Source organism: Melopsittacus undulatus, chromosome 4 (genome assembly GCF_012275295.1).
Source record: "Melopsittacus undulatus isolate bMelUnd1 chromosome 4, bMelUnd1.mat.Z, whole genome shotgun sequence".
NCBI classification, from domain to species: Eukaryota; Metazoa; Chordata; class Aves; order Psittaciformes; family Psittaculidae; genus Melopsittacus; species Melopsittacus undulatus.
The window spans coordinates 30,247,306-30,271,028 of NC_047530.1; the positions used below are offsets into that span (position 1 = coordinate 30,247,306).

General features: G+C 42.1%; 1 protein-coding gene across 3 annotated transcripts in view; it reads left to right on the top strand.

Annotated features, from left to right (window-relative positions):
- FOXN3 (forkhead box N3) overlaps positions 1 to 23,723 on the top strand; it is a 137,737-nt gene that overhangs the window by 108,164 nt on the left and 5,850 nt on the right. Inside the window, exons 5-6 of one of the 3 annotated variants that reach the window (XM_034061934.1) lie at positions 3,489 to 3,554; positions 14,820 to 14,928. In XM_034061934.1, the coding sequence (XP_033917825.1) occupies positions 3,489 to 3,554; positions 14,820 to 14,928 (175 nt within the window). The remainder of the gene's footprint in view (positions 1 to 3,488; positions 3,555 to 14,819; positions 14,929 to 23,723) is intronic. The other 2 variants (XM_034061936.1, XM_034061937.1) reach the window with 2 other exon arrangements.

Below are 23,723 nucleotides of genomic sequence, written 5' to 3' on the forward strand. Positions count from 1 at the left end.
GTCACTCTCCAGTGTTGCCTGTTTTAGGCTTTGACATACTCTTTCTTCTTCATACAGCTCTCAAAATCCTTCACTTTCTTTGTTGTTCCTTACTTTTGTCTTTCACTGGCAAAGCTGAGCGACTAATGCTTTCAACTAGCAAAAAAATGATCATACAGTTTGTGTGTGCAGTCAATTCACCACTTTAATTAGCAAAAAGAAACCAGAATGCCTTCATTAAAAAACTTAATTTTCTAAATTCCAAAGCTTTGTGTGTAGACAAGAAAATTTTTAACCTGGTTTCCTAGGGAAAGGAAATTCCTGCAATCATTTTTCACTAACCACCCCTGTTAATAACTTCAGGAACCTCAGTGTTGATTGCAGGCTTCAGGTAGGGCAGAGTTCTTAGTTACGAAATTTACTGCTTCATGAACACAGAGAGGCAGATAGAAGGGAGAGGATTCAACTACCAGTCTGGATCCATGCAAGGTCAGCCTTTGTTGCTGGAAGTGAGAGGATACACATGGAAGAGAGTTAACAAAAGCACCAGCTGTGTGGAAAGGGCTGTCAGCACTGGTGGGTACCAGGACTCTGAGCAGGAAATGCCAGTCCGAGCAATGGTGCTCTTCAGTGCTGCTCCTCATGACTACTTCTTGACATCCTTCTCAGGAGAACACCTACAAACTGTAAACACTGTGCAAGTATGAACTGGCCTTTGTCTTCCCTCAAACATTACACCTCTTCCTGTGGACTCTGGCTGCTGGCCCTCAGCCTTGTCTTTCTTGGGAACCCAGTCCCTCCTTTTTCTTTTCTCTCTGCAGAGGTACAACTCAAAGCACATTGTCCTGGATCCTGCTGACACCACCCTGGGTGTGTGTCTCCAAGCCCTCTTACCTCTGCCAAGGCATTCTGGAATAGCTGTCTGGTTTCTTCAGGAAAACACCAATAGAAACAGAGACCATAGCAGGTGTGGATGGGCTTTGAATCATGGTTGTGCTTTGGGAACTACTGCTGTGGATACAATCCTGTGTGTAAAGAGTTGGTGTTTGTGTGGTGAAGTCGTCGCAGAAACATGGTAGTACCATTAGTGATCCGAAGGCCAAGACTGGACCTTTCGAGATAAACTGGTTGCATTGATTTTATCTCAAAGCACAGTTTGTTACACAAACAAAGCCCAGTCAGCAGGAAACACGTTTTTTGGTTGTGTCCTTTTGTTCTTTCAAGAGAAAAATTAGCATGCTACAGTATTACCCAGTGGTGGGACCATATTTAAAGTAAAACAAGAAAACTAAATCCAGGAACAGCTGATAAACAAATGCTGAAGTTGGCTGCATGAATTATGATACAGTAAATTCATCTGCTAACAGTCTTCTGATTTTAGGGAATGAAAGAGATGGAAGAATTCTGGTTTGGTATGGCTTTATTTCTCAGACTTCTTTGCTTTTTGTTTTGCTTTTCAATGTTAGATACAATATCCCTCTTCAGTCTGACTACAGGGGAACTCCTGCTGTGTAATATGTGGACCCAGTCCTGCAACATGGCATGTGTTCTGGAGTGAAGCTGTTTGGAAGTGGCACTTTAAGCATAGATGCTTGCAACAGGAATACTGCCTTTGATGTATCTTCATATAATCATGTCACAGAATCATAGAATGGTTAGGGTTGGGAAGGACCTCACAGATCATCTACTTCCAACCCCCTGCCATAGTCAGGAACCTTCCACTAGAGCTTGAACATTGCCAGGGATGGGGCATTCACAACTTCTCTATGCGACCTTTTCCAGTGCCTCACCAATCTCATGGTGAAAAATTTCTTCCTAATACCTAATTTGAATCTATCCTCTTTCAATTTGAAGCCATCCCCCCTTGTCCTGTTGCTGCATGCCCTTGTAAAAAGTCCCTCTCCAGCTTTCTTGTAGGCCGCTTTTAGGTACTGGAAGACTGCTCTAAGGATTTGAAGATGAATGTAAGTTGGTAAAGCTGTTTTTTGTAGTAGTCTGCTGGTGACTTTTGAAAGAGGATATGCTGGCCTGTCCAGGAGACAGTTAAGCACCTGCTTTCCTGTGTGTGGGTACCTTTTATACTAATTTAGTCTGCTGTTGCTTCAACTTCTTAGTTTTACACCCCCTGCACTGTTGCTCTGTTTACTGTTTTGGTAGTTAAATACGAGCAGCCATTAGAAGTGTGTTTCCAGCTATTCACAGAAAAGTAGTACATACCTAAACTAATAAAAAATCCCTTTCTTTTCTTAACCAGTGGAGTAAATTTCTGATTCGCTTAAGCGGATACTAAAATCTTCTCTATTGTATTGCTAGTAAATTGATGGGCTCTATACCACATCACATTACTGGAAATAGATTTGGAATATATAAAGGTACAATATACATGCATTTTTAACAGTGAAAAGTAATTTTGTGACATAATAGCTAAAATAAAGTGCCATGAAGCTGTTAGTAGTAAATAGAATTTTTTGGTATGTAATTTACTATAAGTACTGGTAAGCTGAAAAAAGCCACGTCCCAGACAACAAATGCATACTCATTACTCATTCAGTTTTGTGGCACAGAGGCAGCAGTCGGCCAGGGTGTGCGTTTTTATGTCTGCTTCAATTGCACACTTCATTTATTTGGACATGGCATAGGCGGCTTTTTCTGTCACACGGCATCACTGCGCGATTAGCAAGTTGCGCCCCAGGGCAGCTGGGACGCTTTGCTGGGGCAGATGTTCTTTTCAGCTTATTCAGTGGCCGTTGTGGGTTGTTTACTGTTGTCATAGCTACCTACATTTCCATAGGAGGCGAGCTGCTGTGTGTGAAGCAAGTGAATATAGTTATAAAAGAATCATATTTTGTTCTGTCTCTGTAACTTACCATCTGTCAACTGACTGTTCGTGATGGATTCGGAAACCCATTTAAGAATAGCAGCAGCCAGCTGATGATTTTTGCTTATATTTAAGTGACAATGGATAAGGATGCAAATAAGTTTTCAGTGGAATCCTAGTTTCTTTTTTTTAATATCCCTTTAACTGTAGCAGTTTGGCTTCCAGCACTTTCTTAAACATCGCTGAAATCCCTGTCGACAAATCAAAATGACTGAGTGTTGTCTTCTGCAGCGGCTCAGGTGTAGGTGTTCCTTATGCTTTCCCACTCTACTGTCAGCTCATCCCTCTGTGTTCCTTCTAAATTGTGATGTTGCACTTGCTTTCACAGATCCTTTGTAATGCAATCTAAATACTCTCCACAGAATTAAAGAATGAATTCATGAGGCTAAGAGTAAAGCTATCATGCACACATGAGTATAATTCGGTGACATTCATCACTGCGCTCTACTTAATAGTAGCAATGGGATCACATGCAAGTTTGGGGATAAATTCAACATGTGATTAAGGAGCCCTCTGAATAATGAACTCATACTTCTTCACTGCAGAGATTTGGTTGAGCCTGTAGTTTAGCAACGGGGGCAAGAAGATTAGCCCAGTTGTAAATAATGTATTTATTGGTTGATTTTTCCAGATCCTGACATTGATGCTGCCACTGCCATGATGCTTTTGAATACTCCCCCTGAGATACAAGCAGGTTGTGAGTAGATATTTCTATAGCATATAGCAACATAGACATGTAAAGTTAATATTCTCTTTTATAAGTATACAGCATACCAGATCAAAAGAAGGATTTAATGAAGAAGTATAACTTCCCTTGTAGACCCTTACACTTCCTTGACCCTTAACATGAGTATAATTTTGTGTTATATATTACATTCTTTGTTACATGAATAATAGTAATCCATGATCTCTAATGTAAAAGAGGGGTTATTGTTATTCATGACATACACATAATTGAGTTAAACGTACTATTATCTGCACTGATAGAAAGACCTGAGGCAACAGCCAGGAGAAATGTAGGGAGAGAAAGAGAGCAAGAGAGCGAAGGGTACATGGCATATGGTTTTGTTTTCATTTTGTTTTGATTTGACTCCTATCGTGTGAGTTACCACAGCCATCTGGATACTTTCCATTCACATGGGCACTGTTTCAACTCCTTCCTTGCACATATCCTGCCCATTTTGCTTTTTTTGCTCTGTCTGATGCAAGGCAGTAGGCAGGCTCCGGGCAGCAACGAAAGGTCTCATTTCCTGCCAGTACTGTCACCCTTGTTCTGTGATCAGACCCAAGGTTTTGATGCTGTGTATTAGAGCATTGAAGCAGCCTTGGCCTCCACTGTACTAGGATGTGCAAGTAGTGCAGAAATCATCATGGCCCACAGAGCTTGCAGTGATGGTATTGGAGGAATCTGTAGAGGAATACAGCTACACAAAAGCAGGGAGTACAGGAAAACAAACATGTTGCTGGTCAGCAAGCACGGTAATGCCAAGTGACAGGCAGCTCTGAAAAATAAAGGCAGAAGTTAAAATAGGAGCCATTATCAAACCTGTTTAACATCACCACTATTGTTCTAGCTCGGGCAACCAAATCCAAATTCCAGGGAAGCCTTGATTAGCTTCGCACTTTGGTACTCTGCCTGGAGAAGAGAGTCAATTACCATCAAAGCAGTTCCTGTGCAGCCAGGGAAAGCTATTGTGAGCTTGCTTTGTGACCCTGCCAGAGAAATGCCTCTTGAAAAGCTACTCTTGGGGGAGAGCATAATGTACCAAGAAACTGCCTATCCTGGAACGAGAGAAGAGTGCTCCTTGACTTCCTTTCCTAAACAGATTTCAGGGACTCTTGTGCTGTAAAACGGTGAGCAATCCCACAATGTGTAGGTAGAAAAAGGGAAGGATTTTACTGGGGAGAGGAGGCTATTGTAGGGCTTAGTGGGAAGAATAAAGTGAGAGATCTTCAATGGATCAGAAATTTAAAGAAACCAGGTTTGTGAGACAGAGAAATGGGGGGAAAGTTGGAGTAGAAAGAGAATGCAGGGGTAGAAGGTATGTGAGAGAGGGAAGGAGATGTAAAGCAGTAGATGCACAGAAAACACAAGGATAATCTATACTACCATAGGAACTGGAGGGCAGGAGAAGACTGCAGACAAGAAAAAAAGGAGATCTCTGTAGCATGTACTAAATACACTGTAGGTTTTTATCACATGCATGTTTGCCAGCATTGCAGGTGTTTACATGGAAGTGATTTGAAGACTTCATCACTGTTGTTTCATAGAGACCATAGCTTGAAGGTTGGCAGATGTTTTATTGCTATTTTAGTTCATAGAGGTCGCTCTAAGGAAGGAAATTCTTGCCGCCTACAAGTTTGGCATATCTCTCTCCCCATGTCACCTTCCCAGTGGGCTACTGTGTCAGGACATCAGAAGTGAGAGGGGGGTGAAAGCAGAAAGATGGGTTCTCACTCGCATTGTTCCCTCCTTGATATCCACACGTAACAAGGCTTTCCTCTGTGCTTTTAAACTGAAATGCAGGGTCTGTTCAGAAGTTCATGAATCCTTCCAAACGCTGGGTAGAAGTGGCTGGTGCAGAAGGAAAGGGCAGAAGTTTTTATCATAACCTGAGAGGTCCTCTAAATTGTAGAGGAGAAATGTTTTACTGTGTGAATGAACGGATACCCAAGGAAGGTAATCAGCCTGTCATGTGCATTGCAGTTGGGTAGCATTTCTTATTTACCATGTTGGGAGAACATTAGGCAAGTTAAAGCAAGTTAATTACTACCACACATTAAGAAAAAATTGCATGAAACATCACATTTTAAATTAGTTTTCAAATAAAATGCAGTTGGGCTGTAAAAATTTCATCTCAATGCTGAGCATCATCTAGAAGCTCAGCATTCGTTCTCTGCTCTGTCAGTGACTACAGCAATCTGTAAGTCAAGCTGTGAATGATCAGGGCAGTAAGCGTGCTGATACCGTTTGATCCCTTGAAGACTGAGAGTTCTGGGTTTTGTATGAGACTGTGGTGTTAAACATGTGCTCAAGCCATCAGGGCTGCAAAATGCTTCATCTTCTGAAGACAGGATCTGAAGAGGGAGGGTCACAGTTCACTATTTGGATACAGGTGTTAATACTTGACTGAAAACAGCTGTTTGGTCTGAGAATCTGACTCAGAATGTGCCAGTTTACTTCCATAACAGAGATGCTCACATGGAGGCAGAACCTGAGTTTCATTTCACTGTGTAACAACTTGACAAGTCAGGAAATTTAGAACTCCAGTACATTAAGGCCTTTGCCTGTCTTACAGACACTTAGCTATCATTGTGAAATGTAGATACCTCCAAAGTAGATTGCGGCAGCCTGGATTCATGTTTGTGTGGACAGTTACATGTGTTAGCTTTTGACTTTGAAGGCATCTTCTTGGATTAAAAGCTACCTTTTGAGCGGGATAAAAATCTGTGCTCATCTAGGCAGTGTGGGTGCTAAAAGCATCTTTAGGATGAAGCTAGCTACAGCCGTTATTCAAAATCTTATTAAAATTTATTCCTTTAATATAGCCTGCCAGAAGGGAATCCCATCTCAGTGGTGTTAGAAAATCCACAATACACTATTCCGGCTTTGTAACAGTTTGGTTAATTAGCTTTGTGTTTTAAATGACCCTTTAAAATTCCTTACATGTGTGTGAAACACTGCTAACAACCACACATTAATCCTAAAATCAGCTTTTGCTTTGATAGGAAATCTTGAAATGGTGTCTGAGCTGTTACAAACATTGCTTACCATTTTACCCCAATCACACCGTGCTTTAGTTTTCATGCAGAAATAAGAGTGAAACACTCTCACTCGGATTATTTTGTGTTTGTGGGGGTTTTAGTTCACAGGCTCATGAATTTGATTGTTAGCATTGTCACTAATGATTGGAAATAATGCTCTTACAGTTGGGGTGTTGACAGCAGAAGTCAGTTCCTAAAGTATTAACACTTTGTAGTATTCTCACAGATATTTCTAGATTGTGACTAAAGGCAGAAGTTAAAAATACCTATTCTGTGCAAGGCTTTACTGAAATATACAGTCCAGCTGGCACCAAGGATAAGGCATGAAAGATACTGTGATGTGCTAAGAAAGGGCATGCAGGGACATAGTTTTAATACTTTTTATTTGCTTTGGTGCATGGAAGTCGTATTTCATCAAGTTTTGCATGGTTTGATTATGTTTAAAAAGAAACTGCAACTCGGACACCTGCTTTCTTCAGTAGCAGCTGTCACAAGTTACAAATACTTTGGATTTTATTAGTAGCCAGTACATGAATGTTAATTCCAAAATATGTAGCTTGCGTTGAAAACTGTATGTTGTCCTGCAAGACACTGGGGCCTGGCTAGGCCATCTTCAGCAAGTTGCATCAAATTTCTGGGCCTCTTTTCCCTGCTGGGAATCCAGTTCACAAGAGGGGACAGAGGAAAAGAAGGTGGTCTACAAATTGTAAAGCTCAGTTCAGAAGTCATGGCTACTAACTCAGTGAAGCCCATGGGTTAGTTTTGTACAAGTGCTCAGATTTTCAGTACGTCAGTTCTTACCAATGTCTTGAAAGTAAATCTTACCAGCTGTTACTCCAGTGTAGCATTCCCGATTCTTACAGAGTGTCATGTCATGAGCATATCGTTTAGTATTGCCAACCCACTGTGTTTTGCCATAAATAAAATGGAGATTGGTCTTGGTGGGTTTGCAGTATGTTTTGACTTCCTGAGATTCAAGTCACTGTAAGCATTTTAAGTAGCAATACCTTCTTAATTGGTGAGGTCATTCTGAGCTTGGAACCACTTCCTCTTCAGGAAGGACCAGTAAGTAGGGAGTGTGTGTAGTGCATTGCTGCTGCTGCTACTGAAACAATGCTGCATAAAAGGGTTTATACTGGAAATCTTGGTTCAATTCAAGAAGCTCCTCACTCAGTAATATTATACATAGCTTTGAATTCATTAGTAGTTCTTTGCCTGTTGCTGTATAATTTGGGAATTGCACACTGTCATGGTTTAAACCAAGTCCACACAGCTCGTTACTCACTCCCCCCCTTGCTCTCCCAACTACCGGAGAGTTAGGAAGGAGAATCCAAAGAATGTAGCCCCCACGGATTGAGATAAGCACAGTTTAATAGCTAAGGCATAACACAGGTCACTACTGCTACTACTACTACAAATAATAATGATAAAGCCGATAACAAGTGAAGAGAATACAACACCTCACCAGGCACCGACCCATAACTCACCCCATCCTGCCCGACCGAGCACCGACTGATACCTCCTCCATCCCCCCAGAGCTCCAGCCCTTCCAGGTCTCTCCCGGTTACATCCCGGGCATGATGTGCTATGGTATGGAATACCTCTTTGGCTAGCCTGGGTCAGGTGTCCTGTCTCTCCTTCCTCCCGGCCTCCCCTCCTCCCTGGCAGAGCGTGATCTCAGGAAAGGCCTTGAACAAACCAAACACCCGAGCAGTAACTCAAAACACGCTTGCTATCAGCAACCGTTCTCAGCCTGAAAGTCAAAACACAGCACTGCACCAGCTACCAAGAAGGAGAAAAATGACTGCTACTGCTCAAACCAGGACACACACAAATATAAGTACATTGCTCAAACTGGAGGTTAACACTATAGACATCTATAAACAGTGCTTGCAGAAAGGTTTTGGATAGAAACCAGGGTTCTCAGCTCTTTTCAGTATTCTGTTTTCGATACTGCTCACCCAGGTTAGCTGGAAAGTGGTGGACTTAGGGAGAATTTACGGCACTGTATTTGTTAGTGGTTCCTTACAGCAGACAGTACTGTGGTAAAGATGTTTGAGAAGGTACGTGCGTGGACTTTTGCTGGGTGCTTCTTAAAAAGCAGGATTTCCAAGGGTGAGATCAGTGTCTCTCTGGTTTGGAAATCTTTATTAATCTTTGTCTCAAAGCACATGAAACCTAGAATAGATTACATACATTTTCATTTTGATGGTAGGAGGAGCAATTCCCTCAAGAGTTCTACTAATATTGTACTTCTAGACTTCTCAAATAGTACCCTGATGAAATTTGCCTTTTAAGCTAATTTAAGTGGATTGTGTATATGGAAAATATATTTACAGGAATCAAGACAAAAACTTGATACAGAATTGCCTTAATAAAAGACAGAAATGGTCCAAATAGGATCAAATGGAACATGCTGTTTTCTTTGGGTTTTTTTTATTGTGTATGAAACTTGATAACTGTAATGTTCTGTTTGTACTGCTGTAGACAAGTCAGCTTCCAGCCTAACTTTTTACATCAGAAAATGATAAATCATGGACAGTAGAACGTTTCATAAAGCTATTTTTGGTGACGATTCTGTACCAAAGTGGAAATTGGGAAAAGACATTTTCAGTAGGGTTGAAACTTTCCATTCGAGTTGTGGGGATTTTGGGGGGAATGGCATCCTCAACTTCTATTAAAGAGGATTTTTCCTGTCCCACTCCTCCCTCCTGCAGTGTTTCAGTGTTAAACCATTAATGTGAGGAAATAGAATTGGAAAGAAAACTTCCTTTTATGAAATACTTTATAATTCTTTCTCCCTAATTCTCATATTTTGACTTAGCAGCATGGTCTAGTTTGTTGTCAGGCAGTTTCAGCATCACCAAATTGAAAACTCTCTAGCCATAGTTTTCTGCTTACACAAATAATAACTTGGAAGATTGAGTTATTTTTATTAAATGTCTTTAGACAAGGTATGAGTGTGATAGGATTATCAAGATACACTCATCTCCCCCCACCTCAAATTCTTGTTTAGAGTAATGGCTTGGATGCATCCTTGATTTGCAGTTTGTTAGGACTACAGAGTCTGGCATTTCAGGGCTTTAAAATTGTCCTTGAGCAGTAAAACAGAAGATGTTAGGCAGATGGTATCAAACTTATGCCTGGGATAAGAGAGTTGAAGTGAATAAAGGTACACATTTGGCGGATAACATTTGCTTTTGGCAGCCTCTGCTGTCCCATCAATTACACATCATTAGCAATTTCCTATTTTCAGTTCTTGTAGCCTGAGGTACAATATTCTGCTAAATGCTCTCTTGGAAGAGAGATTGGCAGAAAAAAGCTGAAGCTGACAGATACTAGCAGAAACTTGGTACCTCTTGTCTATAATGGTTTCTTCTGTACTACAAGAGATGGGTCAGGGAAGACAGCACTGAGATAAATGTATGTGCCCCATGATGACAGAAGAGGCAGAGAACCAGTCTGTCCCTACAGGATACCTTCCTACTATATATTCCATTCTTTAAAGTTCATTTTCAGCAAAGACTATTCACTCTTCCTCAGTATTCTAAATATTGGCTACCTTAACCTAGAAAGTTTAATGAAGTGTATGCTTATTTTCCAGATGACATAAAGAATGTGTTTGTTACCCCTTTTTTTTTAATTTCCTTGCACAACAAATCACTCTCAGCACTGATACTTTATTTAACTTCCATGTACCAACATTCATCCAAGAAGTTGGCTTCCTTATTTTAATGAGCTGTTGGGGTGTCAGTGTGTCTGACTCTATCCATTGGGTATTTGTGTTCTCCATTTCAATTTTGCCAGATTGCTATATTGTATGTTAGACAATCAAACCTTCAGGGAAGGACACAGTCTAACATGGTTTTGATTGTACTGAAGGTCTTTGATGAGGATGTTATCTTGGCTGTATGGGGAAGTTTGCTTCATTTGCACACATGCTTGCAAGTAAGAGATTATGGATGCAGTCTTCTGCCAAGGTATGTGATGAAAGAAGTCCACAGTTTGAAATATTGTACTCGGCTAATGTACACACAAGACCATGCTCTGAATTAAAACAGTACTGCACTGGCTGTGGAGTGATCAGGTACCTGAGTATAGGCTACAAAACAGCACTGGATTTTTCAGGGCTTCTGTTTTATCTTTTTAACACTACCTAAAAGTAGTTAGAGTTTTAATGGATTCAGATTATAGTATGTTCTTCTACATGGTATTCACTTTATTGTCTGTTAAACTGTAATGTAGAACTTTGCTACAAAGACGGATTATTTTCCATCTTGGAGAATTTCAGAAATGCAGTCTTGATTTTTGACACTGGATGAATTGCTTCTCTCTGCTTAGCCAGTGGAGACTTGAAATGCCAGCAAATCCTGCTCAGGTTGTGGAATTCCACCAGAGCAGCAGACAGTCCAAAAGTAATTTCCCTATTCATGAAGCAGATTAGGGGCAGATTCTCTGTACACAGTTTAAGTCTATTCCAGTGGAGGTATTTCCAGGGTTTAGGCTTCCTGAAAGCAAAATGAGATCCATTGCCTCCTTGAAAACACTACAGTGGTGAAAGCCAAAAGGTGAATAATGATTCTGTTGTTTCAGGCTCTTTGTGCTTCACCAAAACATTTTGTAAAACCTTTATCAAAAAAGATGCACAGATCTTTTTGCATTGTTTTCTTGAGCTGAGTTTCTCAGATATAAATGTCTCTTGGCACTTGCACAGAAGAGGTGTAAATTACATTTCACACTTCTGCCTAGGAATTGGGAACCATGTAACCTGCCTGTGCTGTTGGTTAAGGAAGTATTAGAAAAGAGAAGTCTGGACTGTAAAGTGTTAGTCCAGAGTGGCACTGATTGATGATATGGCTTAAAGTAAATTATCTTACCCCACACCATGAATCTTCAATCTAAAATATAAATACCTCACCTCAAAGTATGGTTTTGAAACGTAATTAAAGCTTGTAAGGTGTAAATGTATCTTTGGAATAAAAGCACCATGTATTTTCCAGTAAATAATCCACAACCCTTCGAAAGTACCAACATGTAGAAATAATTCCTTGGATAATAAGTCACTATCTTCATGCAGCCTGCACAAAGGCAGGGAAGTGTCCAGGTATCAGAGACAATGTATTAGCAGTTTATATACATAGGGGGTTTGTGTGGTAGTTTTTTTTTCATTATGATTCCAGGTGCTTACTGAAAGGATACCCTGAATTGTCCAGTGTCATCCTCCTGTTGGTCCCTTTCTGTTTGTCTGTCTGCGTGATTTGCTAGTGCAGTAGTGGTATTGCTTCATGGTAATTCAGAGAGTTTGGGGAAACAAACATAAAAATCAGAGCCATAACACTGCTGTTGCAAGCTGAAATAGTTACTGAATTCTGAGTGGTGATTTCAGTATACAGAGCTGTGGTGTATTCAGAGGGAAGCCAAGGCATGAGGACTGTTTGTGTCTGTGTTCTCTGAATAGCACATCATGACTTGCAAACCTGCAAAGAGTCAAGGAAGATGGAGAATGGGTTTGAGTGGGGATGTCAGTATACAGAAGGTCTAAGCAATGAGACTTGCCAGTGTATTTTGTATATACAGGAGAGCAGGAGAAAAGGAAACTTAGAGAATATAAAGAAGGAAAGACATGAAGCAGTATTTTTAAGGAAGTGATGAGAAAGTGAAGCAATGGGATTTGTCAATAAGGCAGAAAGGGTAGGAGAGAGGAAAGGATAAGATAAGCATCAGTTAACTCTGCCAACAGGCCAGTATAATTAGATAACCATGGAAAGAAGAGTTTGAGAATCAAGGAGCCTGTTATTCTATTTTGCAGTAGAACTTCCAGTGTGTTTGCTTTAAAGTTTTACATGTCTATATATTTAGGCAACATCCACAACTAACTGACATGTGGCTCTGTGTGTATGCATAAATCTTTCATTTCAGTATAAAACTCTGTGGTTTGTGTCAGAGTAAAGAGAAAAATCCCAGATCTTTCCCAGATCAAAACTGCTGGTTCATTTCTTTTAACAGGGCTTTGTAAATGTAGAGAAACTGTAATGTGTAGTGCAGTACAAAATCTGTCCTTCTTGAAAGCCTGTTGGAAAAAACATGCCCACTGAAAATCATGTCTTACTGATCTTTTGATATTAGCAGGTTTATTTGCTTTTTGAATTTATCTGTTACCTTTGCATTTTAGGTTAGCCATATCCTTAAGAAGTCTTCTATCATATCACTGGTATTTTGGCCATATTAATGTCATGCTGTGGGAACAAATATGGTAAAAAGTGCAGATTTTGAAACTTTTAGCAAGATGACATTCCTTTACAGTGTCTACAAACTCAAACACGGGAGCATTGGAAGTCTGGTAGTGTCCCCTGAGTGAAACAGATTGGATCAATTTCTCATAATCTAGTGCTGGAAGAAAAAGTGCACGAAGTAGTGAAGTATAAATAGCAAACCACAATTTTTGGATTATGTTGGTCATTGAAAGCCGACCCCAGTTGTTATAAAGCAAGTTCTGTAATTTTAGCCATTTGAGGCTGCAGTTAAGCACCTAAACATAAATGACCTATTTTTCAGAGGTGCTCAAAAGTAAAGGTGGGTATAACACAGTGACAGGATTTGATTAAGGGGGTGATGTACTCTCACCAGCAGGAGAAAGATTATTTTCCCAGGCCTAATCTACATGGTCTGGGGTGAAGCAAGGTGAGCATCAGGGTAGCAGGAGAAGGAGGTGTGGTTCTGGTTTGGTGTTGAAGCTGAAGTGTACCTCAGTGGCTTAAAAATTATGTACTTCTGAACCTGTATCTCTCTGCCTCATAAAACACTAATATATTTGGGGTGCAGGTGTTTGAAGTTGGGCATATAAACTTCAACTTTTGTGTTGATTCTTAGGCTGAATGATTTTTCTAGTCTCCCTGTAATTTGTTTAAAATTCTGTGGGTGTTTATAAGGTGATTACACTTCTTACATGTATTTATATAATATCTGTGTGTTTAAAAATAATACATCCAGAGTAACAATCGTAATTCTCTTTTTGGACAGTCCCCACCAGGGGATGCTGCAGTATGATTGGTGTCTTATAGTAAAGAAAACATAAGCAAACTGGATAGCCGTGGATGTTAAATAAGCAAGTTCAGATTAAGGCTATTAGGGGTTACAGTTCCAACCTGTAGGGACATAATAGTTGTACAAACAATTGGCATTCCATGTAAGTCCCTAGTAAGCACCTAGGATAAGAACTGTGTACAGAAGTCCTGCCATCCCACAGTGGAGGAGGAAAATGCTGAGGGCCTTCTGAGGGCAGACTCCAGCTTTGGTGGTGCCTTTGTAGTGCTGCCTCTGGGGGCTGGCTGCCCTGGGCTGAGCAGCGCACAGAAATATGCCTAGCTAGAAAAGAAGTACTCAGTTGTAGGTTAAAATCTTGTTACCTGGAGCTGCAGTCTTTGATACACAGCCAAGTTAAAACAACCCCAGTGAAATCTCTGATCCGTAGTGGCCAGTACCTACACAGTTCAATGTGTGGCATCAGTCCATTGGATGGGGGAAGCTCGGCTGTGACCCAGCCATGTGCTGGAGGGATATCACTGACATCAGGGTGGGTGGCAGAGGTCATCGATGGCAAGAGAGGGGCTAATTAGTCATATGGAGCTAGTGCCTTTTTAGCCTCTTCTTTACCCTTCCTGGTAAATTCACATTTGTAGTTAACACTTTATTTTGCAGGAGACAGAGGCCAAGAAATTGCTGCTGAGAAAGTAAGCTGGGATGATAAAAAGCTATGACCTATATTCTTGCAGTGAGGTGCTTACACTCTGTTTATCTGTAAAGGGTTATTGTTTCTTCTTATAGGCGACATAGTTTCATCTATGCTCATAGCTGGCTTTGACTCCAAGCACATGAATTCCCAGCAGAATGGCGATTACAAAACAAAAGTGATGTGGTTGTGCAGGGAATGATCTGCAGCAACTAGGTCAGGCAGTGACTTCCACAATCCATGTTGTCTCATTGGTTGCTGTTACTTTGTTTCCATGAAAATAGCATTGTAAACAGCATGGCATTCACAAGGGTTGAGGCTGAGATGTTCAAGGTAAGCAGTGTACTACACGAGCCTCTCTAATGCTTTCTCTTTTCATGACAAGTTCCACATTTTGCACCTTCATTTTCCTAACTTTTCCTTTAAAAGAAAAATTGTTCTTTTTTTTCTTGTTTTTTGTTCTTTTAGTTCCTCCAGGAGTGATACAAAATGGAGCTCGAGTTCTGAGTAGGGGAATATTCCCTGGAGCCAGGCCGTTGCCAATCAACCCCATTGGAAGTATGGCTGTTGCAGTAAGGTAAGAGTGGCTTGTAGCAGGACCTTTATGTAGTAAATCCATGTTTACAGAGAATGTAAAGGTATATGTAAGCTCTGGTCATCAGATATTTTGCTGATTGCCAATAGGTCTGAGGTTCTAAAAGAAATAAAACTCTGCCACCTAAAATTCTTGGGTTATCGCTCTTTGCAAGATAATCATGGCATATCTGCTTCTTGCACACTGATTTGTAAAAAGCAGTTTTATTTTCACTTGGAAATTGCAGGTTGTTTATGGTGAGAACCTCCTACAGTGACCTGTTTTTCTAAGTGCAAATGCTCTTCTCTGCTCCTCCCTCCCTTTTCCTAAAGACCTTTTTCTGGATTAAATACCAGTGAGAGTAATATCAATAGTATTAAAGCAAATTCTGAAAGGTATCTGAACATACAGCTGTCCTTTTGTTATTAACTTAGGTCTTTGTGAAGCAATTTCTTTCACTACAGTTTCTATTTCAAGGTTATACTCAAACATTCAAGGGTAAAATACTGTTTGATGATAACTTTTCCAGAAAGCAGGGCAGTAAGAGACATGTAGTGACGGCAGTAAGAACTGTGGTTTAGTGGTTTGCTTTACTTACAGCAGAGATGGTTTACTGGTGGCAGAACAATTCGCCTCAGGTGTAGCTCCATTTTCAATCAATCACAAGAGATTAATTTGGTCAACTGTGCTGCCAGTGCCCTTCTCTTTCAGAACTCTCAGTATCTGCAAACCCTATTTCAGCTCAGGCAGTTGGGTATTCTGGGTGGGGTTTCATAATTAGCATGGACCCTGCCTTGCTGGGCTGCTCCAGTTATACCCTCTGATCTCAGGAGATGGCTGCAAGACAGGGAAAGTATCTGGATAGCAACTTCATTATTATTTACTTGGCTCTTTTTTCTTTTCCCATTTGCTCTTTATTATTTTTATCCCTTTTGAGAATCAGTGTCTAACCCTCTGGGTGCAGTATTTCCATCCAATCAGTGAAGAGAGAAAGAACCTATGACATTCATATACTCTTAATGCTTAAAATGCATAGAGGGGAAGATACAAACTAGAATAAAATCCATGTATTTTGATGGGCAGCTGCTTCAGCTGTTTTCCCATTTGCCCTGCTGAAGGGATGCATCCCTGAGGGTCATCCTCCAGAAGACTGCATAGTTCCTCTCCATCTTGCTTTTCCACAGCCTGGCCGTGCTAGCAGTGGTGGTCAACCATCTTCCGGAGCTTTGCTACTGGTTTTAGCTGGGACTTGCATTCTACTCCAGTGGGGTTTGCAGAGCTGTGGGACTACTGGATCATTAATTATATGTATCTTTTATGAGGTGTCCAAGCTCAGTGGATGACACAGTGGTTTGAATGTACTCTCTTGAGTTTGTTTGCATTTCTTATAGATCCTGTTTCATAATCAGGGTTGACTTGAGGAGGAGATAGAATTGTTTTTCCTTCCAGGCCACTTGAAAATTTCCTTCTGTGTGGAAATCCTCAAATTGCTCTGCTGTAAGGCTACGTAGTTAAATTATATGCGTTTTCTGAGGACTAGGTCCTCATGCCCTTTCCCAGCAGGCAGAACTGGATCTTTGGCAGATACTTGCTAATGTAGATCTGGGAAATAGGGATTTTACCTCACCCTTGCTTATGTTCTTTTGCTCTGTCTCAGAGAAAAGCATTTATAATTAGTTAACGCAGACATTTCTAATTCTTTTTGTTCTCTTCTCCAGCCTTAGGCAATATTAGAAATAGCATGCTATGAATATATTCCTGGTCTGCATTATGTCTGCTCATATTTAAGGGTTCCTGCAATATCCCCTCTTCTAATTCTTGAAAAGGCGGGTCAGGGAGAAGAAGCTTTGAAAGCTTTTGAGAAGTTAGGACACCCTGCAGTAGTTCAGCAGATAGTTTTGTTTCCCTTGGAGATAGTAAGATTTAGCATTTCTTTAGGAAGAAGATCTGGATGCACAATGCCTCTTAGAACATCATCAGATCCTCTCGAAATTGAATACTACAGTTACTGGTTACTTAAAAAAATGACAGCCTGTTTCTTGGTGCTTACCCCTCTCCTGAGATAGATGGGACTAAACAGGACCTATGGTGTCGAGCTTTCACAGCATCTTGTAAGAGTAACTTCTGCTTATCGTATGCAGTGAGGGGTATTTACCACAGCATCTGTGCAGCCTTCTACTGTTGCAGTTAGGAGTACTGCTCACATGGATCTATCATTGCTGCATGGAGAGAGATATTCCAGTCAGGATCACAGGGGATGTTTTCAGACCTGTTCAGGTGCAGGAAGGTTGATTTCCCCATGCAGCTTTCACCAGGAGGGAGGTTCTGCTGGGAAGCCAGAGGAGGTGGTGCCTCACCTGTTGAGGTTATCTGCAGAAATTGTGCCTCTGCCTCTACACTGGGAAGCCAGACACCTTCTTTTCAAGAAGTTTTCGCACAGATATGTATTTTCTTGAGAAGAGTTCTTTTGGTGCTCTAAACGAAAGGCCTAAAACCACCTAAAAAGGTGGGTTTCATAATTAATGTGGAGGACCTCTAGTACTTTCTTGGTAGTGCATCCTTGCTTAATAAATTAAATCTCTTAACTGGTTTTCTTTAGGTACCATATGTAGGAGTTAGGGACCCTAACCCTAAGTTGATGAGGCTTTCTACAGGTAACTGGAAGTAGCCTCGCGACTACACGCCTTAGTCCTCATGGGGGATTTTAACTACCCTTATATTTGCTGGAAGACTCACACAGCCAATCATTCACAGTCTAGGAGGTTCCTCCAGTGCATTGATGATAACTTCTTAATGCAAATGGTGGACAAACCAACTAGGAGAGGAGCGCTGCTAGATTTAGTATTCACCAACAAGGAGGGTTTGGTTGAAGTGCTGATGGTCAATGGCAGCCTTGGCTACAGTGACCATGAGATGGTGGAGTTTAGGATCCTGTGTGGGAGGAACAGAATACCTAGCAAGGCCACAGTTCTGGATTTCCAAAGGGCCAACTTTGGCCTGTTCAATCAACTGCTAAGGGAAGTCCCATGGGAAAGGGTACTAGGTGGTAAAGGGGCTCATCATAGTTGGTCAGCACTCAAGGACCACTTCTTCCAAGCTCAGGATCAGAGCATCCCAATGAGTAGGAAATCAAGTAAGGGATCTAGGAGACCAGCGTGGTTAAACAAGGAGCTGCCGGGCAAACTCAAGTGGAAAAGGAGAATCTATGGATTATGGAAAGAGGGGCTGGCCACCTGGGAGGAATATAGGACAGTTGTTAGAGGATGTAGGGAGGCAATTAGGACAGCTAAGGCCTCCTTGGAAATTAATCTTGCTAGTCGGATTAAGGACAATAGAAAGGGCTTCTTCAAATACATAGCAAATAAAACTAACACAAGAGGCAATATAGGCCCACTGTTGAACGAGGTGGGTGCCCTGGAGACAGAGGATACAAAGAAGGCAGGAATGCTGAATGCTTTCTTTGCCTCTGTCTTTACTCCTGCAGACTCTCCCCAGGGGCCCCAGATTCCTGTAGCCCCAGAAGGAGTCAGGACAAAGGAGGAGTTTGCTTTGGTAGATGAGGATTGGGTTAGGGATCAGCTATGCAATCTGGACATCTATAAATCAATGGGTCCGGATGGAATACACCCACGGGTGCTGAGGGAGCTGGCGGAGGTCATTGCTAGGCCACTCTCCATCATTTTTGGTAAATCGTGGGAAACGGGAGAGGTGCCTGAGGATTGGAAGATGGCAAATGTCACACCAGTCTATAAGAAAGGCAAGGAGGAGGACCCGGGTAATTATAGACTGATCAGCCTTACCTCTGTCCCTGGAAAGGTGATGGAACAACTTATTCTTGATGCCATCTCTAGACATATCAAGGATGAGGGGGTCATTAAGAACAGCCAACATGGTTTTATGAAGGGGAAGTCATGTTTGACCAACCTTATAGCCTTCTATGAGGAAGTAACTAGGTGGAGGGATGATGGTAGAGCGGTAGATGTCGTTTTTCTTGATTTCAGTAAGGCATTTGATACTGTCTCCCACAGCATCCTCATAGATAAGCTAAGGAAGTGTGGGCTTGATGATCAGGTAGTGAGGTGGATCAAGAACTGGTTGAAAGGAAGAAGGCAGAGAGTTGTGGCCAATGGCACAGAATCTAGCTGGAGGTCTGTGACTAGTGGAGTCCCTCAGGGGTCGGTGCTGGGACCAGTGCTGTTTAATATTTTCATCAACGACCTGGATGAGGGAACTGAGTGTACCCTCAGCAAGTTCGCTGATGACACTAAACTGGGAGGAGTGGCTGACACACCAGAAGGCTGTGCTGCCATTCAGCGAGACCTGGACAAGCTGGAGAGTTGGGCAGGGAGAAACTTGATGAAATTCAACAAGGGCAAGTGTAGAGTCTTGCATCTGGGGAAGAACAACCCCATGTACCAGTACAGGTTGGGGGTTGACCTGCTGGAAAGGAGTGAAGGGGAAAGGGACCTGGGGGTCCTGGTGGATAGGAGGATGACCATGAGCCAGCAATGTGCCCTTGTGGCCAAGAAGGCAAATGGCATCCTAGGTGCATTAGAAAGGGTTTGGTTAGTAGAGCAAGAGAGGTTCTCCTCCCCCTCTACTCTGCCTTGGTGAGGCCGCATCTGGAATATTGCATCCGGTTCTGGGCCCCTCAGTTCAAGAAGGACAGGGAATTGCTTGAAAGAGTCCAGAGCGGAGCCACAAAGATGATGAAGGGAGTGGAACACCTCCCTTATGAGGAGAGGTTGAGGGAGCTGGGTCTCTTTAGTTTGGAGGAGACTGAGGGGTGACCTCATCAGTGTTTACAAATATGTAAAGGGTGGGTGTCAGGATGATGGAGCTAGGCTTTTTTCAGTGATATCCAGTGATAGGACAAGGGGCAATGGGTGTAAACTGGAGCATAGGAGGTTCCACGTTAACATCAGGAAGAACTTCTTTACTGTAAGAGTGACAGAACACTGGAACAGGTTGCCCAGGGAGGTTGTGGTGTCTCCTACGTTGGAGATATTCGAGGCCCGCCTGGACAAGTTCCTGTGTGATGCATTCTATGTTTCCCTGCTCTTGCAGGGGGGTTGGACTAGACGATCTTTTGAGGTCCCTTCCAACCCTTGGGATTCTGTGATTCTGTGATTATTCTATAAGGTGCTGGTCTTCTGTTGGCATTTCCTTGCTGTCTGAGCTGTTTATTTCATTCTGTACCTATTTCCTCAGTATCTTAATGGTCTGTGGTTTTGCTGTCCCCCAGAGTCCTTGTGAGTAACATGCAGAATGTTGTCCTGTTATGCAGTCTGCCATTAGTGTCAAAGCAGAGTAACAAAAAAGGTTGGTCTTGGGTTAAATTTGCAGTTGTGGTTAGGTGGAGTGTTTTGACTGATCTGTTACTCAGAAAGGAGGTCAAAATCATACCACTGGACTAAGTTGCTGAAATCTGTAATTTCTGATGTATTAGTTTCCATCATTTGGAAAGGTTACTGTGCATAGTTCACTGTGTCTTCTTCCACAGTGTCATTGAATATATTTAACCTATTTTGTTCCTGCACAAGGTATCGATGTGTTGCTGTCCTTATGTAATTACATGTGATTACTTTATTTGTTATATATAAAATAAAGTACAATTGAATTAAGTGGTTTGGATTAAAAAAACGCTGCAGAAAAATATTTAACAAACATGACAAATCCACCACTTCTCATGAATAAAGAATAGCAATTGAGGAGAGCATCATTATGTTGTAGTGCATTTGGCTTAAATTGCACGAATAGGCGAATAGGCCTTTCATTCCAAACTAATCTCCAAATGGAAAAGGCATCCTACACTATTTTTGCGTTGAAAATCATCCTCTGGTGTTAAATCTCCACAGTAGAGCATAATTGGATGTGTTTTGACAGTAGCTTTTTATTTACTTTATTCACACCACTTTCAGCTTGTTTACTATCCATATTTTCCATGTTGTGGCTGACAAGTCTAAGACCCACCCAAAGACAGCAGGGGAAGATAACGCTTCAAAGCTGCACAGTGTGTAGCATGTCTCTAACATGAGATCCATCTATATATTTTTGGCAGACTGTATCTCCATACAGTTCCCTGAGAGAATCTAAAAGCAAATGCAGTGATAGTCTGGATATGTAGAAAAGAAGATACTGACATAGGTATGAATGAAAGCAAGCAAAGCCAGTAGTGCCCTGCATGCAGCAAGGAGCTGATTGTGCTCTGAAGGTGAGCTCTTGCTCTTCCTATGTACATCCATAGAAAAAGAAAATCCTTCTAAATGCTTACTTAGGAGGACATCTGTGTCCACCTCAGTAGGTGTAGTCTCTGTCAAAGTGGCCAGTGCATCTGCCAGTATGCATCTTGGCAAGGTGCAAGAATCATAGAATAGTTAGGGTTGGAAAGGACCTTAAGATCATCAAGTTCCAATCCCCCCTGCCATAACCAGGGAAACCCCACACTAAACCATATCACCCAAGGCTTCATCCAACCTGGCCTTGAGCACTGCCAGGGATGGAGCATTCACAACCTCCCTGGGCAACCCATTCCAGTACCTCACCACCCTAACAGTAAAGAATTCCTTCCTTAGATACAGTCTAAACCTCTGCTGTTTAAGTTTCAACCCGTTACCCCTTGTCCTATCACTACAGTCCCTAATGAATAGTCCCTCTCCAGCATCCCTGTAGGCTCCCTTCAGATACTGGAAGGCTGCTATGAGGTCTCCATGCAGCCTTCTCTTCTCCAGGCTGAACAGCCCCAGCTTTCTCAGCCTATCTTCATACGGGAGGTGCTCCAGTCCCCTGATCATCCTTGTGGCCCTCCCCTGGACTTGTTCCAACAGTTCCATGCCCTTTCTATGTTGAGGACACCAGAACTGCACACAATACTCCAAGTGAGGTCTCATGAGAGCAGAGTAGAGGGGCAGGATCACCTCCTTCGACCTGCTGGTCACGCTCCTTTTGATGCAGCCCAGGATACAGATGGCTTTCTGGGCTGTAAGCGCACACTGAAGCTGGCTCATGTTCATTTTCTCATTGACCAACACCCCCAAGTCCTTCTCTGCAGGACTGCCATGAATTTCCTTTTTGCCCAACCTGTAGCTGTGCCTGGGATTGCTCCCACCCAGGTGTAGGACCTTGCACTTGGCATGGTTGAACTTCATGAGGCTGGCATCAGCCCACCTCACAGGCATGTCAAGGTCCCTCTGGATGGCATTCCTTCCCTCCAGCGTATCAACCAAACCACACAGCTTGGTGTCATCGGCACCAAACTTGCTGAGGGCACACTCAATCCCACTGTCCATGTCAGCAACAAAGATGTTAAACAAGACCAGTCCAAACACCGATCCCTGAGGGACACCACTCGTTACTGGTCTCAGCTGGACATTGAACCGTTGACCACAACTCTTTGAGTGCGACCGTCCAGCCAGTTCTTTATCCAACCAGTGGTCCACCTATCAAATTGATGTCTCTACAATTTAGAGACAAGGATGTCATGTGGGTCAGTGTCGAACGCTTTGCACAAGTCCAGGTAGATGACATCAACTGCTCCACCCCTGTCCATCATCCTTGTAGCCCCATCATAGAAGGCCACCAAATTGGTCAGGCAGGATTTCCCCCTAGTGAAGCCATGCTGGCTGTCACCAAGCACCTTGTTGTTTTTCATGTGCCCTAGCATGCCTTCCAGGAGAATCTGCTCACAGATTTTGCAAGGCACAGAGGTGAGACTGACTGGTCTGTAATTCCCTGGGTCATCCATTTTCCCCTTCTTGAAAATGGGGGTTATATTTCCCTTTTTCCAGTCATTGGGAACTTCATCTGATTGCCATGATTTTTCAAATATGATGGCCAGTGGCTTTGCAACTTCATTCGCCAACTCCTTTAGGACCCGTTGATGGATTTCATCAGGTCCCATAGACTTGTGTACATTCAGGTTCTTAAGATGGTCTCGAACCAGATCCTTTCCTACAGTGGGCCCAAGGTCTAGGTTTTCACAGTCGCTGCGTCTGCCTTCCAAGACATGGGTGGTACTGTCAGAGCCTTTGCCAGTGAAGACTGAGGCAAAGAAGCCGTTCAGAACCTCAGCCTTCTCCAAATCCTGTTTAGCCAGTTCTCCTGAAAGTTTCCGGAGGGGGCCTACATTGTCCTTAGTCTGTTTTTGAGCCGCTACATACCTATAAAATCCCTTCCTATTATCTTTAACATCCCTAGCCAAGTTTAGCTCCAGTTGGGCCTTAGCTTTCCTAACTTGGTCTATCATATATAATCACCTTCCACATGAGTAAGGTGTTACCAGTTACACCAGCCCTTTGAAATCAGCTTGGAAGCTGATACAATATTAGGGCTGTTTGAACTACGATTTCTGTACATTCACCAGACATCTTCATCATGATGTTTGTTAACATCCTTGGTAATTCTGTATTAGTCCTTCTTTTCCTCTGCCGAAATTCTCACTGCTACAGAGGCCGGCTTGGTAGGAAACCTGAAGGAGGGGGGGTAAAACCTTTAGGATTTGGGAAACGCTGATTTGCCATTCTCTTTGCTGTTTGGTGTGTCAGAAATGCCAGGATGGAGGATGACGTAGACTTCATTGCTTAACTGCCTTTTTAGCATGTGTTTCTTCAGAATGAATTCAAGATACTGTTTCAGGCTAGTTGAAAATTTAGGCAAAACTTTTTCATATGGCATGTATGCCCAGGGAATAGGTTAGATTGCTTTTGGTAGTGTTTGTTAGAAATACATGTTTATTTTATTTTTTCTTCTGATTATTGCAGGTTAAAAATTAATGGGAAATTACATGGGTTTTTTTCTTT